This window comes from Suricata suricatta, chromosome 10 (assembly GCF_006229205.1).
Source record: "Suricata suricatta isolate VVHF042 chromosome 10, meerkat_22Aug2017_6uvM2_HiC, whole genome shotgun sequence".
Classification (NCBI taxonomy): Eukaryota; Metazoa; Chordata; class Mammalia; order Carnivora; family Herpestidae; genus Suricata; species Suricata suricatta.
The window spans coordinates 73,413,589-73,433,864 of NC_043709.1; the positions used below are offsets into that span (position 1 = coordinate 73,413,589).

Below are 20,276 nucleotides of genomic sequence, written 5' to 3' on the forward strand. Positions count from 1 at the left end.
TAGTGTGGACATCTTGACAGTATTATCTTAAAATTCATGAACACAGGATGTCTTTCATGTATCTGTGTCTTCTTTAACTTTTTCCAGCAGTATTTTGTAGCTCTCAGTGTTAAGAGTCTTTCACCTTCTCAGGTTTTCCTAATTAGTTTATTGTTTTTGGTACTATTGTAAATGGAATTAATTTTTTTATTTTTGTAGTTTGTTTATTATTAACATATAGAAACATAACTGATTTTTATGTTCATCTTGTATCCTGCAACTTTGCTGAATGTATTAGTTCTAACAGTATTTTTTACTGTGAAATCTTTAGGGGTTTCCATATAAGATTATGCCATCTGCAAGGAGGAATAATTTCACTTCTTCCTTTTCAATTTGGATGTCTTTATTTCTTTTTCTTACATAATTGCTCTGGTTAGCACTTTCATTATTACAATAGATGGAAGTGACAAAGGTGCACATCTTGTTTTGTTCATGACCTTAGAAGAAAAGCTTTCAGTCTTTCTCCATTGAGTATGAGATAGCTGTGGGTTTTTCAAATATGGCTGTTACTATGTTGAGGTAGTCATTCCACCCCTAGTCTGCTAAGTGTTTTTATCATGAAATGGTGTTGAATCTTGTCAAATGCTTTCTGCATCAGTTGGGATGATCATATGGTTTTTGTCCTTTATGCTGTTAAATGTGATATATTAAACTGACTTTGATATTTTGAGCCATCTGTGTATTCTAGGGTAAAATCCCACTTGGCCATGGTGCATAAACCTTTTCATGTGCTGTTGAAATCAGTATGCTGGTATTTTCTTTTGCATTTTTGCATCAATATTTATGAGGGATACTAGTCTTTTTCTTATAATGTCTTTGTCTGGCTTTGGGTATCAGGGTAATACTGCCCTCTTAGAATGAACTTGGAAATATTCCCTACTCTTCAGTTTACTGGAAGAATTTTAGGGAAACTGATGTCAATTCTTCTTTAAGTGCTTGGGAAAATTCTCTAGTGAAGTCATTTTGTCTTGGGCTTTTCTTTGTTAATAGGTGTTTGATTACTAATTCAGTCCCCTGGCTAGTTATTTATCTGTATTTCCTATTTCTTCAAAATACAATTGTTAGATTATGTGCTTCTGTGAATTTATCTATTTCTTCTAGGTTATCCAATATGCTGGTCTGTAATTTTTCATGATATTCTTTCATAATCCTTTTTATATCTGTGGCATTGGTTGTAATGTTCCCTCTTTTATTTATTTATTTTTTTTGAATATTGTCTCTGTTTTTCTTAGTCCACCTAAAGGTTTGTCGTTTTGTTGAACATTACAAAAACACAAATCTTAGTTTTATTTTTGTGTGTATGTGTTGTTTTTCTATTATCCATTTTTAAATCCCTGACCTAATTTTTATATTTCCTTACTTCTGCTAGTTTTGAGATTAGTTTGTTCTTGTTTTTATAGTTCTTTGAGGTACAAAATTTGGTTGTTCATTTGTAGTCTTTAAAAATGTATTTTATTAATTTTTTTTGAGAGAGAGAGAGAGAGAGAGCAAGAGCAGGGGAGGGACAGAGGGAGAGGGAGAGAGAATCTTAAGCAGGCTCCATGCACACCATGGAGCCCAATGCAGGGTACATTCTGACAACCATAAGATGATGTGAGCGGCAATCAAGAATTGGATGCTTAACCAACTAAGCCACTCACGTGCCCCTGATTCATAGTCTTTTTTTTTTTAATATATGCATTTACAGTTATAAACTTTCCTCTTGGCACTCCTTTCATTGCATCCCATATATTTTATTTTAGTTTGTTGTATTTTCATTGTTTCGAGATATTTTCTCTTTTTAAAATTTTTTCTAGGGGCACCTGGGTGGCTCAATCGGTTGAGTGTCCAGCTTTGGCTCAGGTCATGATCTCACAGTTCGTGAGTTTGAGCCCTGCATCGGGCTCTGCACTGACAGCTTAGAGCCTGGAGCCTGCTTTGGATTGTGTGTCTCCCTCTCTCTCTGACCCTCCCCTGCTTGCACTCTCTCTCTGTCTCCCAAAAATAAATTTAAAAACATTAAAAATTATTTTTTAAATTTTTTCTTTAATGTTTATTTATTTTTGAGAGAGGGACAGAGTGTGAGCAGGGGAGGGGCAAAGAGAGGGGAAGACACAGAATCTGAAGCAGGCTCCAGCCTCTGAGTTGTCAGCCCAGAGCTTGACGTGGGCCTCAACCCATGGACTGTGAGATCATGGCCTGAGCCAAGTTGGATGCTTAACTGACTGAGCCACCCAGGCACCCCAGAGTTGGTTGTATTTTTAAAACATTATTTAATAATTTTCCTTTTCTAAACTTTAGGTTATAAAGTTTTTTAAAGACTAGTTTTGCAGAAGTTTTTAAACATATATACTTAATTTATCAAATTCTACTCACTTGAAGCATCTTTTCCGTTCTTCTTGAACAATCAAAGAACATCAGAATATTTAACTTAAATTCTCGCTCTCCTGATTAATGCTTCATTTCTATTTGTTATGTAGATTTTAACATGTTGATTTCTATCTTAATGTCAATATCTATTAATATTTATTTATATTTTACCACGTCCTTTATTGTTTGTTCTCTCGTTGCAGACTTCCCATCTGTGTTCATTCTCCTTTAGTTTGAAGTTCTTTCAAAAGGCCTCAAGCAAGGATCTTTGACCATAAATTCACTGAATCCTTACTTGTTTTAAAGTATTTGTGATTCATGCTTGTTCTTAAAAGAGATGTGCACTGCATACATTCCTAGGAGGATAGTTACTTTCTTTCAAACACTGAAGATATTTTCACTTGTCTTTCACTTTCAATGTTCCTTCTGAGAGTCAGCGGGTTTGAAATTCCTATCCCTGTAGGCCATCTTTCCTTTCTCTCTGGCTCATTCACTCATGCTCTTCATCTCTGGTGTTTTGCTATGCCCCTCTCATGTGTATAGGTATAAATTGGCTTTTATTTATGCTCCTTGGGATTCCTTGGGCATTTTGAGTCTGGAAATTTATTTTTTACGTCACGTCTTGAAGTTTCCCAGTCATTCTCTCTTCAAATATTGCGTCTTCTCTATTCATTCTTTCTGCTCCTCCTGAACGTCTGATGATATGTATTTTAAAACTTTTATCTTGTTCTCCATGTCTGTAAACCTCTTTGTAATAGTTTCTATGTCTGCCTCTCTGTCCTGCATTGTGGATAATTTCTTTACATCTATCTTCAGTTCACTAATTCTTCGCCTCACTGTATCTAATTTGTGGTTAAATCCATTCACTGAGTTTTCTATTTCTATTATTTCCAGAAGTTCCACATTTTTTTCTCCAAATATTCTCATTTATTTTTATTATCTTTTGCTAGTTACTCATATATCTGTGCCTCTCTTTACATTTTAGGTGTATTATACATACATAATTTACTTGCATTTTATAAATTATGTGTAATATTTCCAGTATTCTAAGTCTGTGTTTGATGCTATAGCCTGTTGTTTCTAGATACCCTAATACATGGTATGCTTCTTCTTCAGTGTTTTGTGATACTTTGAAATGAACTCATACGTATTTTAAAATTTTTAATGTGAGAATCTTTTGAGTTGTAGTTAGAAGGCAAACTCTGCAGAGATGTTTTACATTTACCAGATACCTCACTTCAATTAAACAGAATTCTTGTTTTGAATTTTTTTATACCTACCAGGTAGTGAAAAACCAGCAAGACTGCTTGAGGTCTGAATGATTCGGAGACTTTTTTTTCTCTTTTATTCATCATCAAACTTTTGGGCAGAGATTTACTTTTTAGGCCTCTCCCAAGTGAATGCTTGTATATAATTCATCAGACAATCACAATTGTGATCTAAGCTCTATGTTGGTATTAGTCATTTATTGAATTCTCCACCTTCTGAGTCTTTCCCTCCCCTGCTTTTTGGTCTCTTATTTGTATGTCCTAAGGAGCCATGAAAAAGAAGCCCAAGATCAAGCTCTCCAGGGTCACCTCTGTTTGTCTTTCTAGTTTTTCTTCTTCAGCTTCTGGTTGGTCCTTACTTTCTTGCCAGGTCATCAGAGCATTTATGAAGACTTGCTGGCAAATTTTATTCAGCATTTTACAGTCTTTTCAGGTACATGTTCAGTCAGGGTGCTTAGTTTGTCATAACATGTAAAATGTAAATCTTGAGATTCACAAATAGAAGGAAAAAAAGGTAGCTAGGTTAAAAAAATAAACTGATTAAGGTTGCTGGAAGGATGCTAAAAAAGACACATGTAATACTGCAAGGAAAGATGTGCAAGAATAAATTAATTGATCTTTTTTTTTCATAAAGCTTGGAAAAAATGAAAGATCCTGACATGTACACTTACCCTAATGGGGAGTAAAGATATAGAGAAAACAAAAATGTTGTGATAGGCGGCTTCCTGAACAAGCTATGAGATGACATTTTTAGCTTAAGACCAAGTGGAGCTCTCCAGAAGAAAATATTAGAGTAGAAAGGATAGAGGAGTTTCAGAATAAGTATAATTTACATTAATATAATTACAACTTTACAACTCAGACCTTTCCTTTCCTTTCCTTTCCTTTCCTTTCCTTTCCTTTCCTTTCCTTTCCTTTCCTTTCCTTTCCTTCTTTTTTCTTTCCTTTCTTGTCTTGTCTTTTCTCTTCCTGTTTCTCTTCTTTTCCCTTTCCGTTTCTTTTCTTTTCCCTTTCCTTTTCTTTTCCTTTCTTTCCCATTCTCCTTTTCTCTTCTCTCCTCTCCTCTCCTCTCCTCTCCTCTCCTCTCCTCTCCTCTCCTCTCCTCTCTTCTCCTCTCCTCTTTTCTTTTCTTTTCTTTCTGGCCTTCTTCCCAGTTAGGCAACTAAGAGTTGAGTCCTTTTACACATGGAGAACGGGGGACTGTGTATTTGTTGCATGCATGCTGACATAAATGATCAGAGATGAATTATATTCTTGAGGACAAACATCCTTGTTGGGCTGTAATTCAAGAACCTATAGGTCCCAGGAATAACAGAAGAGTCTCAACTATGATTTGTAATGGGACAAAAGAACCATGAAGTATACTCAGAGCATTAGGATTACTCTTTGGGGGATTCTCACGGGCTTGCTTCTGTATTCCCTCATGGATAGCAGGGAACAGTACACACACTTTGCATTTTCCTAGTGCACTTTTGTGTCAGCTGGACTATATGAGCACAAATATACCAGATACATGTAGAAAGAAAAATGTGTGGGAGTTTGACTTTGCTTAATTTTGCTTATATGGAGCATGTTTTCAGTATATATGGAGTACCTGCTATGTGTAGACATTTGACTCTGTTGCTTCACAAGAGGTCTGTGTTATGAATTTTACTCTTATAAAATAAGATGTTTTAATCAACTTGAGAAAAAAAAGGGAAAATATGTGATAGGCACAATTAAATGCTAAACTTGTGTTACTGACTTTAAGTGCCATAGGAATGTGGAGAAGTTTAAACTTTGTGTGAGGTTGATGGAATGAAGTTTCCTGGGACAAATGGAACTTCATCTAGGGATATGGAAGGTTGGAGTGAAATAGGGAACAGTTAGCATGATGAGGTGTCTCAGGGCATGGGAATGGCCATAAAGAAGAAATAAGCACCAATAAATAATCATGTTGACGAAAGGGGAAAGAAATATTGAAAACCAAGGTTAGGAATAGGTTTTAATCACATAATAGAAATTTTAGAACCCACGGGAGAAAGTTTTATTATATTATACATATTACATTATATTATGTTATATTACATATGGTAGACAATATGAAACTGTTGATTCTTGGGCGGAGGTCTGATATGTTGAAAGTGATCAAAACTTAGCTTCATTAGGAAATGTGGATCTATAGGATAAACTCAAGGTTGAAACTAGGAATATATTTTGTTAGAAAGGAGCTCATCTATTAGTAGGATGCTCTTTATTTGGGTCCATAAAAAATAAAACATATTAGTTTGTTAAAAATTAACACAAATTATTAATGTATATAAATATATTTTTGTTGTTTTAGAGGAATTCCAGGGAAGAAATGTGGTACAATTATACTTACAGCAGAGGAGTTAAACTGTTGCAGGGTAAGTAAATATTTCTTTTGTTTAAAAAGTATTTCTAATACTTCTTTGAAAAGATATTTTTGAAACTATACTTAAATGATTAATTCTTGAGTAATTTTATAATTAAGACTATGTTGTGTAATTCTGTGGTCTGTAAGACATCATTTTAGATAGTGCATTAATCAGAGAAACTACATATGTAGTCCAAAATGGATATCAGTTATTTTAACAGTCTTTTTAAGTAATAGAAATTATTAAAATAAAACCTAATGTTAGTATCATTCATGGGGGGCATTTATATTAGGAATTATAATTTTAGTTCTTGCAAAAATTTTGAAGACTTACATGTGATTATCAAGGAGTATTTCTAGTCATTTGACATTAGTTCGTTTGGATAACATGCTGGGTTTTCCATAATTCTAATTGAATTAATTCAGAATTTATATAAGCTCCCATCTTTTGTTAGCTTGGGAAGCTCGTGTTTAAAGAAAGGACCAGCTACCATTCCCTTCCAACTAGGAATATGATGATATAGACTGCACAGTCTGTATTTTTAGAAAACTACTAACTCTGGAAGTAATGATGGCTCTCTGAATCTGAAGTCAATATTGTCTATTTAATGTGGCTCAGAGAATCCTGTGGAATTGTTATTTCTGAGGATGGGGAGGGAAGAATATTGTCCTGGATTAAACCTCTGGGGCTCTTTATTTTCAACTTTTGCTTCATGATTTTAGGAACAGAAGTTCCCAAAGAAAACTAACAACTTAATGCTTAGACACTGACTGCAGTTTTTATATAAAGAACTACTATTTATTATTTGAGTGTGTAATTATTTTCTGATAATATAACTTTAATCTCTAGAGTTTTTTCTTTAAAGATAATTACTATGGTTTTATATACATAATATATTTATAAGGCAGTATGGTCAGAAATCTGTATGATGCTACTTGCCAGCAAATGATGGAAACTGGGTTTTGGTGGGGGAGGGGCTGGCCAGTGAGACAATAAAAGGAAAGCATAGTAACAGCGTTGTGGAGCTGATTAAACAAGAATATTAGAATTTAAGCAGTTAAAATGCATTTAAGTTGAAACCCCCTTCTTTCTTCACTGTCTTTGTGGTGTCTGACCATGTCGATCTGTTTTCTCATGTCTAAAATGCCCAGAACCTACTCACAGTATAACGCTGTGTTCAAGACTATCAAACTGAGCTGAGTTCTGGATTTTCTATGAATTTGTATTTTGTCTTAGGAAATCATTTGACTCTTCTGTTTTATTTTCCATATTTGCAGGTAGGGAGGGGGAAAGCCAGATATGAACCAGTCACTAGAATATGCTTAAAACTTCTCCTAGCTCTCATAATTGACTACTGCAGCATTAAATCTGAAAGTATAGCATATGAAAACATTTCATGTATACTAAAAGTACATCACAAAAAGTATAACACTTTAATTGCAGAAATATTACCTACCATCTTATTATTTGTTAAAATGGCACAGTCATTTTAAGGTCAATAAGAATCAGGTTCTTTGCATTGACATTAACTTGCTATTTTGTCAAAATCTTGCTGTTAAGCTGATTTTGTATTAATATGCCAGTGACACAATTTTTAGTTCTATTTCAAAATAGAACCAAGATACCAAGGGCATAGATTGAGTTTGGCCACCTTGCATCTTAAATACCTTTCACTTTCAATTCTGTTGTTTTGCTTGGAAGAACCGAAAAGAACAGGAAAATTTCCATGCAAATGAAGTAGAGTCTGTTACTTAGTCATCTAGAGGCATTTACCACTCTTTCTGCTAATAAAGCTTTTAGAATATCTGGAATTCTCTTCCAATATGTAAGCCCGTACTTATTATACTTAACAATTACAGATCTCAAATTTTAAAAACATTGCTTAGAATCTTGATTTAACTTCACTTATATATAGTATGTTCTGAGTCTTACCTAAGCCTTATGGATAATCAGCATCATGAAGGTGTATAAACCTTGAAATAATATTACTATAGTAGAATTAGCAAATATATTCAAAGCAATATTCATAGTTACTTCAGAAGAGACCTTGCCTTTAAATGTACATTTAAAGGTACCTTGAAAGTATTGGGCATTACCACAGAATTTTGAATGAGATAATTTTATTTCATATATGACATTCTACAAATTGATATGTTTTTTTTCTTTAAAACACATTGTTAGTTATTAACTTGAGCATAACTTTGAAATCAGGATACCTAAATTTCAGTCTGAGTGAGGTTATGTTCTTAGAGCTTTAATTTCTGCATTTGTAAAATGCTAGATATCTTAATATCTTCACCAGATAGTTACTTTATAGAATAAAAAAGGGACAGCATTTGAATGATGTATAAATTATAAATTTGTAAAAATGTGTATTTTTTAAAACTATATTTATTTTGAGAGAGAGAGAGAGAGAGAGAGAGAGAGAGAGAGAGAGAGGATGTGAGCAGAGGAGGGTCAGAGAGAGGGAGACAGAGAGAAGAATCCCAAGCAGGCTCCACATTGTCAGCACGGAGCCCAGTGCAGAGCTCTGTTTCATGGACCAGGAGACCATCACCTGAGCCAAAATCAAGAGTCATTGCTTAACAAAGTGAGATACCCAGACACCTCTCAGTGTGATAATTTTAATGATCTCAACCTAGTATTATATTATTTAAGATGCAACTTTTGGAACATATCTAGTGAAATACCAGCAAAAGAATGAATGTAGTTTTTTACTATTATTTTTAAATTTATCTTGAGAGAGAGACAGAGAGAGCATGAGAGGATCAGAGAGAGAGGGAGAGAGAGAATCCCAAGCAGAGTTTTTACTGTCAATGCAGAGCTGGACAGAGGTCTCGATTTCACAAACCATGAGATCATGACTGAGCCAAAATCAAGAATTAGATGCTGAACCGACTGAACCACCCAGGCGCCCCAGAATTAATGTAATTTTGAAGTTATATGGAGATTGTTTGTTCACTCAATACTTTAAAAGTAGCTTGAAATTATCCACAAACAATCTTTCCCATTCTGGTTAATTTATCAGTTGATTCCACAATATTCACAAGACGTGCAATGTGCTAGTCCCTGGAATGGATGCTTGGAGTACAGTGGTGAGAAAAACAACAAACAGCCCCTGTCCTTGTGTTTAATGAACAAGTAGTTTGTGGGAAAGACAGACACTAATCAGATGACTATGCAGGTAAATATATCATAGTATATACTAAGTGATCAAATGGGAGAGAGAACAATGGAGAATCTAATTTATAGCGGGGCGGGGATCACTGCAGGCTTCTTTGAGAAAATGACATTTAAGTTTAGCCCTAAGGAATGGGTTTGCCAGTTAAATGAAAGAATTCCACTGAAATGCACAATCTGGATAAAGTTGTTAGGAGAGTAGGAAGTGTGTCTGGTGTGTGGTGGCAAAGAGCTAGGAGTGGGAGATGATTGGGACAAAGCTTTGCAGGATGAAGGTGCAAAAGGCTGCTCAGAGCCCATTTCGTGCTGGGCTTTGTAGACCGTGTTAAAGATTCTGGGTTTATCCTAAATGCAGGAGAAAGCCTTGAAGCACTTTAATTTATGAATAATATTTCTTTTATGTTTTGGGAACATTGTGGATTGGAAAGTTGCAAGAATGGGTGTGGGGAGAAAGGAATAAATGCTAGTGCATATCCCAGGGAAGAGGAGATTGGCTCTAAGTTGAGGTCAGCGTAGCCAGAGTGAAGATTTGAGAAATCTTTTAGAGGTCGAATGGTGTGACTTGGTAATGGTTTGGATAAAGGGTCAGGAAAAGGAAGGCGTCAAGGGCAACTTTCTGGAGTGCTTTGAGTGGATGACTAACCACTAATCAGTCTGGGAAAATTGCAGGAGGAACGAGTTAGATTTGAATTAGTTAGAAGTGCTTGTGAAATATTCGAGTGGATTTTTTCCACAGGAAGCTTATACTGGTTTGAAGTATTGAAGATGAACCTTAAAATTGTCTCAGGTGAGAGAGGTTTAAAACACGACTTTTCAATGATGCTTATATATTTCTAAAAGTAAGTAAACGCTTGTCATTTCCCCCAGAAATTAGATTTTTGTGTGTGTGTGTGTGTGTGTGTGTGTGTGCTAGAGGCAGTTGGAATCCCTGCTAAGTCACTAATGGGTAATTGCAAAAAATATTTCCCCCAAGTTTATATAATTTAGTACATTGAAAGCAATCTTTACTTTTTATTTTATTGTTTTCTTTTTGAAGGCTTCTTTTTTATATTTTTATTTATTTTTGAGAAGAGAATGTGCATGTGTGTGCAAGTGGGAAAGGGACAGAGAGATTAGGGGACAGAGACTCTGAAGCTGGCTCTGTGCTGACAGTTGAGCGCCCAGTGCGAGTCTTAAACTCATGAACTGCAAGATCATGACGTGAGCTGAAGTCGGCGGGTTAAAGAACTGAGCCACCCAGGCGCCCCAGTTTTTTAATCAGTTGTTTGTTTTGTAAGCTTTAAGGAATATACTTTGAAAAATCACAACTTGGTATTACATTTACCAGCGATGAAAATTTGTTTCAATATTATTTAATAATCTGTGAAGATTTAGTCACCGTTTGAAATATATACATATCACTAATCTATTATACATATTGAGTTTATCAGAATGGTTTTAGGTAGCTTATGATTTGTTCCAGGCACTTTGGAAGAACGTCTTACATTCTCTAGCAAAAACAATATCCTTGTCCTTTGTCCCTAGAAAATGAGAAATCATCAGGGTGGTGTTCTCACTGCTTGCTTGAAGAACAGTATAGAGATTTTTGATCTTTCAACCTCAAATTTGAAAAGTGATCATGGTTGAGAGATTTAAAATGTTAGTGGTGCCCATATTGTTCTTGCCTTTGTTCTTTTAATTATCTTTAAAATGTGTATTGGTTATTATGCCTGTTCAGAAGTGAACTCTATTTTGATCATTCCTCTATTATGAGTAGTTTCTCTGGCTCGAGTTACCGCATCTGTGCTAAATACCAAAGTAAAATGACCCTATACTAATGCTTTGAGAACCAGAAACCTAGAGCTATGGACTTCTCCAAGGGCAGAAATATGTCTTATCTATCTCTCTATTCCCAGATTCTAGTTTGAGTATTACTTGAGAACTGTTTGCAAGTAAATATATGAATGAATGAATGAATGAATGAATGAATAAGAGAAATACTGTCATCTTTGTATAGTGTTCCAGAAACGCTGAAATAATGGTAATATTAGGTGGATATTTATTTATTTTTTATTTTTTTGAGAGAGAGTGAGCAGGAGAAGGGCAAAAGGAGAGGGAGAGAGAATCATAAGCCCCACAGCCAGCAGGGAGCCCATTTCAGAGCTGGATCTCACAACTTTGAGATCATGACCTGATGTGAAATCAAGAATTCTTAGCTTAACTGACTGAGCCACCCAGACACTCCTGTGTGGATGTTTAATAAATGTTGCTGGACTCTGCAAAATTAAAAAAGTGGTGAATAAGAGTGTGCCTTTGTAGTCATTGTTAATAGTTTTACCAAATAGTATTTAAAACTACAACCTCTTGAATAAATCTGAATTACCTTGACACTCCATCTCTTTAAATATGTTAGTGTCTCCTTTCAGTTACAAAAGCAAACAAGTCCAAAATACTGACTTCAATTTTATTTATTTCTCTGTTTTAAAGGTACTTCTCCTACATAATTGAACAATGTTTAACTTCCTTAATGTATGATACTCCAGCTTGTTTACTTTTAAGCTAAACCATGTAGCTCTGTGTGCTTACGTATATACATTGATAAAAATGATTGGCTTGGTATAGTATTTAACATACAAATATATAATTAAACTACAGATAAACATGAAAGTGCTTTACTTTTCTTGAAGCCCAATATAGTAGGAATATTATTAAGACAGTGTGATGCACTTATGTATAATTAGGAAGGAACCCTTTTCCCCCCTGGATTGCAAACTTTGGGTCAGTCTGGATCAGTCTTGTACCTCATTTAGTGATCTAAGGTATCTAACATCTGTGACATGGCCGATACACAGTAGATGACAAGTAATTGTTTCCTGAGAAATTAAAAGAAAACGTTATGTTCTGAAAGTGTGTACTTGAATAACTGAAGTTCTGAACGGGGATCTTGTATTATAATATTGAATATCTATAGTCATATTTAATTATCACTTTTCCAGGGAGAAATGTTAGAAGTTTTTAAAAAAAGTTAATAGTTCTCTGACTAGAACAAAAACGTGCAGAGTCAGTTTCTTAGTCTCACAATCCTTTAAAAAGTAATTTATGTTGTCCGGGATTCTTGCACGGTTGGCCATTTGCATTAAAATGGTAAATTTGTTTTCTTGTCAAGTCTTGCTGGTGATCTGCAGTTTCTAGTTATTTAAAACTTAGGTTTTGAGAAATTTAATAATTTTTTTTTGTAGGATGCTGTTCTGATGCAATTTTGTGCAAACAAATTGGACAAGAAGGACTTTTTTGGAAAGTCAGACCCTTTTCTTGTGTTTTATCGAAGTAATGAAGATGGCAGGTAGATTTCTCTTTTATATTTTTAACTCTATAGTAAGAATGATATTTGAATGATTATTTTTCCTCAGAGAAGCTCAGTAAGTTCATAAGCAGTCATATACTTTGGTATATTAAAAATTGATTTGATTTTTGCCTCTCAATGACTAATTTTATAAGCATTTTCTATGTTTTATATGATATGTAAAATGAATGATTTTTCAGCTTCAACAAAACATTTTCTTTGTACTTTCCCTAAAATTATATTATTGCCTTAATAGTATGAAGAAATTATATTTTTGTGGAAATCTAAAATGCTAAAACTAAAGTTTTGGGTTATAAAGTTGGAAAACCATGTTCTTTAGAGGGACTTGGATTTTATGAGTTGCATTTTATGCTGCAGCATTCTGGGTTTTTTCCTAATATTTATCTAACACACAATAACATTTTTCATTATAGTTTAGTAGTTTGAGTGATTTTAGCAGTCATGATTAGATTGGTTTCTATGTGGTTTAAAAATATATCCATGGGTTACAAAATACAATTTAATATGTATGATTCTACCTTTGGAATATATTTTATTTTTTCTGTGGTTCATATTGTACTGTCAGTATCTGTGGGAAAGGTTTGTGGTAAAATTATAGCGTAAGGTTCTATTGCCCAAGTTTAAATCATGGCTTTTCTACTTAATAGCTATGAAACTAGAGGCAAGGTTTTTAAACCCATATGCAGCTCCCATTTCCTCATCTGTGAAATGGGCTAAGAATCACAACTACCTCACAGGGTTGTTGATTGTACTAAATGAGTTACTACACAAGAAAGTGGTAGCTTGTTTAACAGATAAAATGTAAAAGTTAGCTGTTGTTATTATTATTATTAATCTTATTGTATAGTTTTCCTTTTTTTGTTTTCCTGAACTGTGTGAAATAAATATTAGCTAAAGGGAAAGCATTATTTCACCATTAAAAATGAAGGGAATAGAAGAACAAAAACCTGTCCCTACTGCTACACTTACAAATGAAATTGTGCATGTTAATATTCTAGAACAAGTATATAAAATGTTACATAAAAATAGAATATTCACTATTTAAAGTGGATATACTGGGCAGTATCAAATGATGCTTTGCTTATTGTGGAATTTTTGTTGATGCAGCTGGGCAGCTGTTGGGGATATGGCTGTGGCGTCACGTTATTGCACTTTTCATACTCCCCTTATATTTTGGTGGTAAACATGCCAACATAGTATTTGCATCTGAACACTACTTTTATCCACGTGAGAAAATATTGGACAATGAAGAAAATAGTTATTTTCTTTAGTTATTTCCATTGTAAAGAAAGACTAAAGAATGGTTCCAGATTTTTTTTTTTAGTCATAGGGTTGTTATGTCTCCTCCTGTCTGAACTACTTGTTTTCTGAGCTTCCTATTCTTGTCCTAATAAGTTTTCTTTATTTATAAAGATTATTTGTATAATTAGAGAATCTCAGTCTCTCATGCATTTAATACTTCTGATGAGTTATATTATGAAAATTTATTGTTTGTAAAAATGGCAGTGATTATTCATTAAATGAAATGTAAATATTAAGAAAAGAGTACAATTAATAAAAAAAACTCAAGTCATTTAAAAACTGTTACTAAAATTTGGTAAATCTCATTTCATAAAACTTTCCACTTTTTATTTACACACAGCAAACTAGGTCACTATATCCAAATATATATTTTCAAGCATATGTAGTAGTATATTATGTATATTTTGTTTTGATGACTTTTGAATGAGTAGAAATGCTTTCACTCCTCACTTTTTATGTGTAAGTCTCTATTTTTAACTGCAAAGGTTTCAGCTTTATTTTTAACACTTATTTGAATATGAAGCTCTTTCAAAAATTGTCTGTTGCCTACTGTGTTTGAGTCTCATTTTATAAGATAGGGTAAAACTTAGTTTTAACATGAAGCATTAATAAAGATCCCTTACAATATACGATTATAAATTCTCATGTTCTTGCTGTCACATTTATTTAGTAACTTAAACTTATTCATAATTAGATAACAATATCCTCTTAGAATAGCTGCTTTTTCAGTAAATGGCTTCATTTAAAGTATTTTAATAAGACTGTTTAATAAAAATATTTTTCTTATAATGTTACATGGGAAATATATATATTTATATAGCAATATATAAATAACTCACTAAGGTAAGTCACTTTCTTAAGAGCAAAAGTTGTCAACATATTTAATTGTTATGGCTGGTTATACTAAGAATATAACAGAAGTTTTATTTAACCATAAACAAAAAGTCCAAATAGTCTATAAGTTGTTGGACATGTTAGTTTGAACACAGTCAGATGGTTGCTCTATCTTTATCTATCTATCCATCCATGTATCCAGGTATCATCTATGTAGATAATCTATCTGTATCTACCACCATACCAAAAGCTTGGTATATATATACCAATATATAAGAATATGGTACAAGAAGGAAGAGAAAGCCCCTGTGTAGATTTTTAATAATGTGCTGTCATATGAAGGGAGCCAAATGCCTGTTTCTAAAGCAAAACAGTACAGTTGACCTTTATACAAAATGGGTTTAAGCTCCACAGGTCCAGTTTCACATGGACTTTTTTTCAATGTTTTTATTTATTTTTGAGAGAGAGAGAGAGAGAGAGAGAGAGAACAAGTAGGGGAAGGGTAGAGAGAAGGAGACAGAGGATTGGAAGCAGGCTCTGCACTGACAGCAGTGAGCCTGATGTGGGGCTTGAAATCACAAATCATGAGATCATGACCTGAGCCAAAGTTGGATGCTGAACTGACTAAGCCACCCAGGTGCTCTGGATTTTTTTTTTTTGATACATTATAGTACTGTAAATGTTCTCTTCCTTATGGTTTTTTAAAATTGGGGTGCCTGGGTGGCTCAGTCAGTTAAGCATCCAACTTCAGCTCAGGTCATGATCTCACGGTTCATGGGTTCGGGCCCCACATTGGGCTCTGTGTTGCCAGCTAGCTCAGATCCTGGAGCCTGTCTTCAGATTCTGTGTCTCCCTTCCTCTCTGACCCTCCCCTGCTCATTCTGTCTTTCTGTCTCAAAAATAAAATAAAACATTAAAAAAAATTTTTAAATCACATTTTCTTGGGGCACCTGGGTGGCTCAGTCGATTGAGCATCCCTCTTCAACTCAGGTCATGATCTCGGTGGGCTTGAGCCCTGCATCCAGCTTTATGCTGACAGCTCAGAGCATGGAGCCTGCTTCTGATTCTTCGTCTCCCTCTCTTTCTGCCCCTCCCCTACTCAGTCTCTGTCTCCGTCTCTGTCTCTCTCTCTCTCTCTAAAAAATAAAAATAAGTACTTAAAAACTTAGTAAAAAATAAATAAAATAACATTTTCTTTTCTCTAGCTTACTTTATTGCAAGGACACAGTATGTAATACACATAACATACAAACGTATATATTTATTGTTTATATTATCGGTAAGGCCTCCAATCAACAGTGGTCTATTAATAGTTCAGTTTTGGAGAAGTCAAAAGTATATGCAAATTTTTGACTGTGTGGTTGGCCCATGCCCCTAACCTCTGAATTTTTCAAGGGTCATCTGTATATATAGTTTTGTCCCCATGAATTTTTTTTAACCATTTTTGGTTTCTTAACCATTTTGGTTATCCATGATTTTGGTTCTTAACCATTTTGTTCTTTTCCCATTTGATTCCTTCTGTGTTTTCCCTGCCTACTCCCTCCTTATGTCCTTTGCTTTTCTTCCATTTTAGATATATCATTGACCCTTTTTGAATATACTCAGTCTGCCATCTATCTTTCTTTTCATGGCTTTTGCCCCTAAATTGCTTTGGGTGAGTCAGCTCTGAAAACATATAACCACAGATATAGTCTCTTGAGCTTTGTCAACTTGGTGGCAGGCGTTTGTTTAGATGAAGGAGGGTACTAACAGGAAGGCAATAGCACTAATGCCATAAATCTTGTAATGAATACTTGATCCTTTTAGATTGTGTTTCTAGTTGATGTCTTAATAGAAGTAGACTTTTCTTGCCTGAGAGGAGGAAAATCGACTCAGAGGCTTTTTGAAATGCGAGTACGTTCCTGTAAGGGTTATGTGCAGTGTGTCCACTGTGGTGATTATGTAATATTGTATGTTCATGACTGTTACTGGGATCCTTGTGTTTGAAACATTTCATTACTAAGGTCTTTCTTGAGGGTTAGGTTTGGATATCATTCTGACCAGGATCACTTCATAGCTCTTGAACGGCTGTATCCATTTACATTAGGCAAAACATTTCCAGGCCCTGACTGATGCATGGAGATTGGACCTGATGTTGTTCGGTGGAAAAACACTGGAATTTGAATCAGAAAACCACCTTTAAGGCTACATAGATTTGACCTCTTATTGTGTATTCTTTAGATATATAGAGCCACTGGTTTAGATAAAGAAGAACTATAAGCTGGGTTGTCTCACTGTAAGTTCGTGATGTTTGTCTTAAGTGGAGCCCTAGGTGTCTTCAAGAATCTTACTTTTTAACTGAATCCTCTAACTTTCCCTTTCTCTCAGACACCTGAGCACATCTGCCCACTTTCTTCTTTGCTGATGACCATGCTTCCTATTTCAGAAGAAAATGGAGGCAGTTGGAGAACTTTCTCATGATCCCATCACAGCATCTCCGGTGCACTCAGCCTTCTTGGATGTTCCTGGAGAATGACTATCTGTGGTCTCAAGGCAACTCCTACATTGATGCCCTAGATCCCATCCACTTTCATCTGCTTAAGGGCATTGCTGCAGTCTTTCTCCTCTCTCCTAGGCATCATAAATTGTTTCCTATCTACTAGGACTTTTCCTTTAGTACACAACCTTGCTGTTTTTTCTTCCATCTTGGAGAGAAACATTTAAAAGTAAATGATAACCACAGAACTCTCCATGGACTAATCTAGCCCTTGAAGCTACCCCCAATTTCTCTTTACAGATAAACTACCCAAACATATTGTTTCCACACTCTGTCTCTGCTTCTCTTTTCTGTCTCAAACCCACCCAACCAGGTTTTTGTTCTCAGTGTTACAAACTAATCTTGTTGGGCATACTGATGAGCTTCATATTCTTAGCCCTAGATATTTTTCACTGTTAACAATATGTCATTACAATTTTTATAGAGATTATTTAAAAAGCAACTTTAGAATTTATTGAATTTGCAAAAGATCATCTTTCAGAAATTTATTGCAAAATCTCATTGCTTTATGTTGTAGTGAGCTTATCTTTAAAGTTTTAAAACAAAATTTTTTTTACTAAATGATATACCAGCCAGAGACTGACAACATTTGTTCTACACAAGAAAGAAAGAGAAGAATGACTACTAAAGCTGTATATCACAATTAAATTATAAAAATAACTGAAAACTTTTTTTTTTACAGTTTTACAATTTGTCATAAAACAGAAGTTGTCAAAAATACTCTAAACCCTGTATGGCAAGCATTCAAGATCTCAGTCAGAGCATTATGTAATGGTGATTATGACAGGTAAAATAAATGACAACTTTTCAGAGACTTTTGAATATTTACTATAGATTTTGTATCTGATAATCTAAGCCAAATTTTAAAAATTAAGGGTGCTTCTTTACCTATGTAAATGTGTATTTACCAAACATAGACAATTTATTCAGAATTTTTGAATAACTTTTTTTAAATTCATGATAATTTGGGGAAGAGGGATAATTTGACTAAAGTTTGGTTAAACTGATTGATTTTCCAAGGCCAAAAATATGCAAAGTGCTAAAAATACGTTAAATTTTAGTTTGTTTTAACATATTATTCAATAGTCACTGTAGAATTTGCATTGCCTCAATGCTTTAATTTGGTATATATTTCTGGAGTGGAATAAGTAAACACAGAAGAGCTATAAGACTATGACTTGGTATATTATCAACTCTGAGGCATTCTTGAAAATGCTATTTGGCATCACTGGTCTGACGGATGTTGAATCATAAAAGTTCTATGCGAGATTCTGGTGCTTTACAAATAATTGGGTGAGGTGACCCTGAAGATCGTCTCACAATATACCTGAAGATTTCTTGATATTAAAGTTTTTTCTTTTTCATGTGGAAGTTGACTATAAGGCTTAATATTAAAGTCCTTACCCGCAAAAGCAAAGCAAATAAATAGAAAGTAAAAACCCAATTTTATCTTGTTACTTGAGTATTAGAAAAATGCAAATTTATTCAATTAACTAATATAGAAGGAACTATCAAAGGAACTATTGATTAGCAGTATGTCATTAAATTTACTTTAAAATTGAAGTTGAATGTCATTTTTATTCTTCTAATAAGGTCATAATTTTATTTAACTGAATCCATTTTTTAAGAAAGTGGTTCTTGCAATGTGATTCTTGATTAGCAGCATCAGCATCACCTGGTTTAACTTTGTAGAAATTCAGATTCCTAGGCTCCAACCTAAGCCTACTGAACCAGGAACTCTGGGCATGAAGTCCAACAATTCAAGGTTTGAGAAGCCTTCCACGTGATTGTGATTCATGCTAAACTTGAGAAATCCTGCTCTAACACAGTGGTTTTCAAAAGTGGGGATGTAGTTGCAGACCTTCCCATTGAGGAGCTGTGTCAGATTCCACATGGCTTCTCCCACATACTTTCTTTATTTTTTTGAAGAGTCAATAAGATTTGAAAAACCTATTTTAAGATATAAATCAAAATATAGTAATGAAATCAGCAAAAATCAACTTCAAACTATTTGGTAAAACCCACATTAGTTCATCTAAGAAAATCTACAGCTTATTTTTAAATTCTCAATCATGTTATTTTAATCTTACTAAGTAACTTTTTGTGTATGTTTTCCCCATGGACAGAACAATCAAAGTAGAGGTGTATGACTGGGATCGAGATGGGAGGTAAGACAGTCTCTTTTCTTTTATTCTTGCTCTTGAACTTTAATTTGCTTTCAGAGTTTACTGATATGACCACATTTTTTACTTTTCATCTTCAGATTGCAGATTGTGTCTTATGTTGCCAAATTTTACTGAGGTTCTTACATGGAATTTTAAAAATTAGTGTAATTTTTAAGTTTGGAGAATAAAATAGAGGCCTTCCTCATTTTCAGTAATGTTGTAAAGGTTTTCGACTAGGACTTGATGATTTTTCATTGTACAACTTACAGATGTCTATGTAGCTGCATTTTAGTGATTCTCAAATGTCTGTGTCTCATAATTTCCCTGAAGATTCCTACACCTTTCTGTCCCATGTCATTCATGGGACCACCTGACTACCCTTCCACCTTTCCCCCACCCCCAAAAAAAACCCTCATACCTCACAAATGAAAAACAAACTCTAGAATTATGTCTGGTGATTGCCAATACAAATAGATGTTCAGAGCTCCAAAATCATTGTTTTCTTATGCATATCATGGTACATGTTCATTACTAGCAGAGAAGGTATACGCAACTTATTTCTCTTTCTTCTTTATTTTTACACTTTTTCTACTGTTTTAGGATTGATACTGAGGTGATTTGAAAAAAAATATTTTTAACATTTATGCATTTTTGGGAGACAGAGTGCAAGTGGGGGAGGGGCAGAGAGTGAGGAAGACACAGAATCCAAAGCCCACAGTCTGACATGGGTCACAAACCCACAAACCATGAGATGATCTGAGCCAAAGTCAGATGCTTAAGCAACCAAACCACCCAGTCACCCCAATACTGAGGTGTTTTTAAATGTTAAACCAAGAGACCTAAATGCTCACATCTCCCCTTGCCCAAGGTAACTGCCTCTGC

At 34.4% G+C, this 20,276-nt stretch overlaps 1 protein-coding gene across 2 annotated transcripts in view; it reads left to right on the forward strand.

Annotated features, from left to right (window-relative positions):
- CPNE8 (copine 8) overlaps positions 1 to 20,276 on the forward strand; it is a 222,752-nt gene that overhangs the window by 94,493 nt on the left and 107,983 nt on the right. For both annotated transcript variants that reach the window (XM_029954822.1, XM_029954823.1), the window contains exons 7-10: positions 5,980 to 6,043; positions 12,433 to 12,536; positions 17,912 to 18,016; positions 19,356 to 19,397. In XM_029954822.1, coding sequence (XP_029810682.1) covers positions 5,980 to 6,043; positions 12,433 to 12,536; positions 17,912 to 18,016; positions 19,356 to 19,397 — 315 coding nt within the window. The remainder of the gene's footprint in view (positions 1 to 5,979; positions 6,044 to 12,432; positions 12,537 to 17,911; positions 18,017 to 19,355; positions 19,398 to 20,276) is intronic.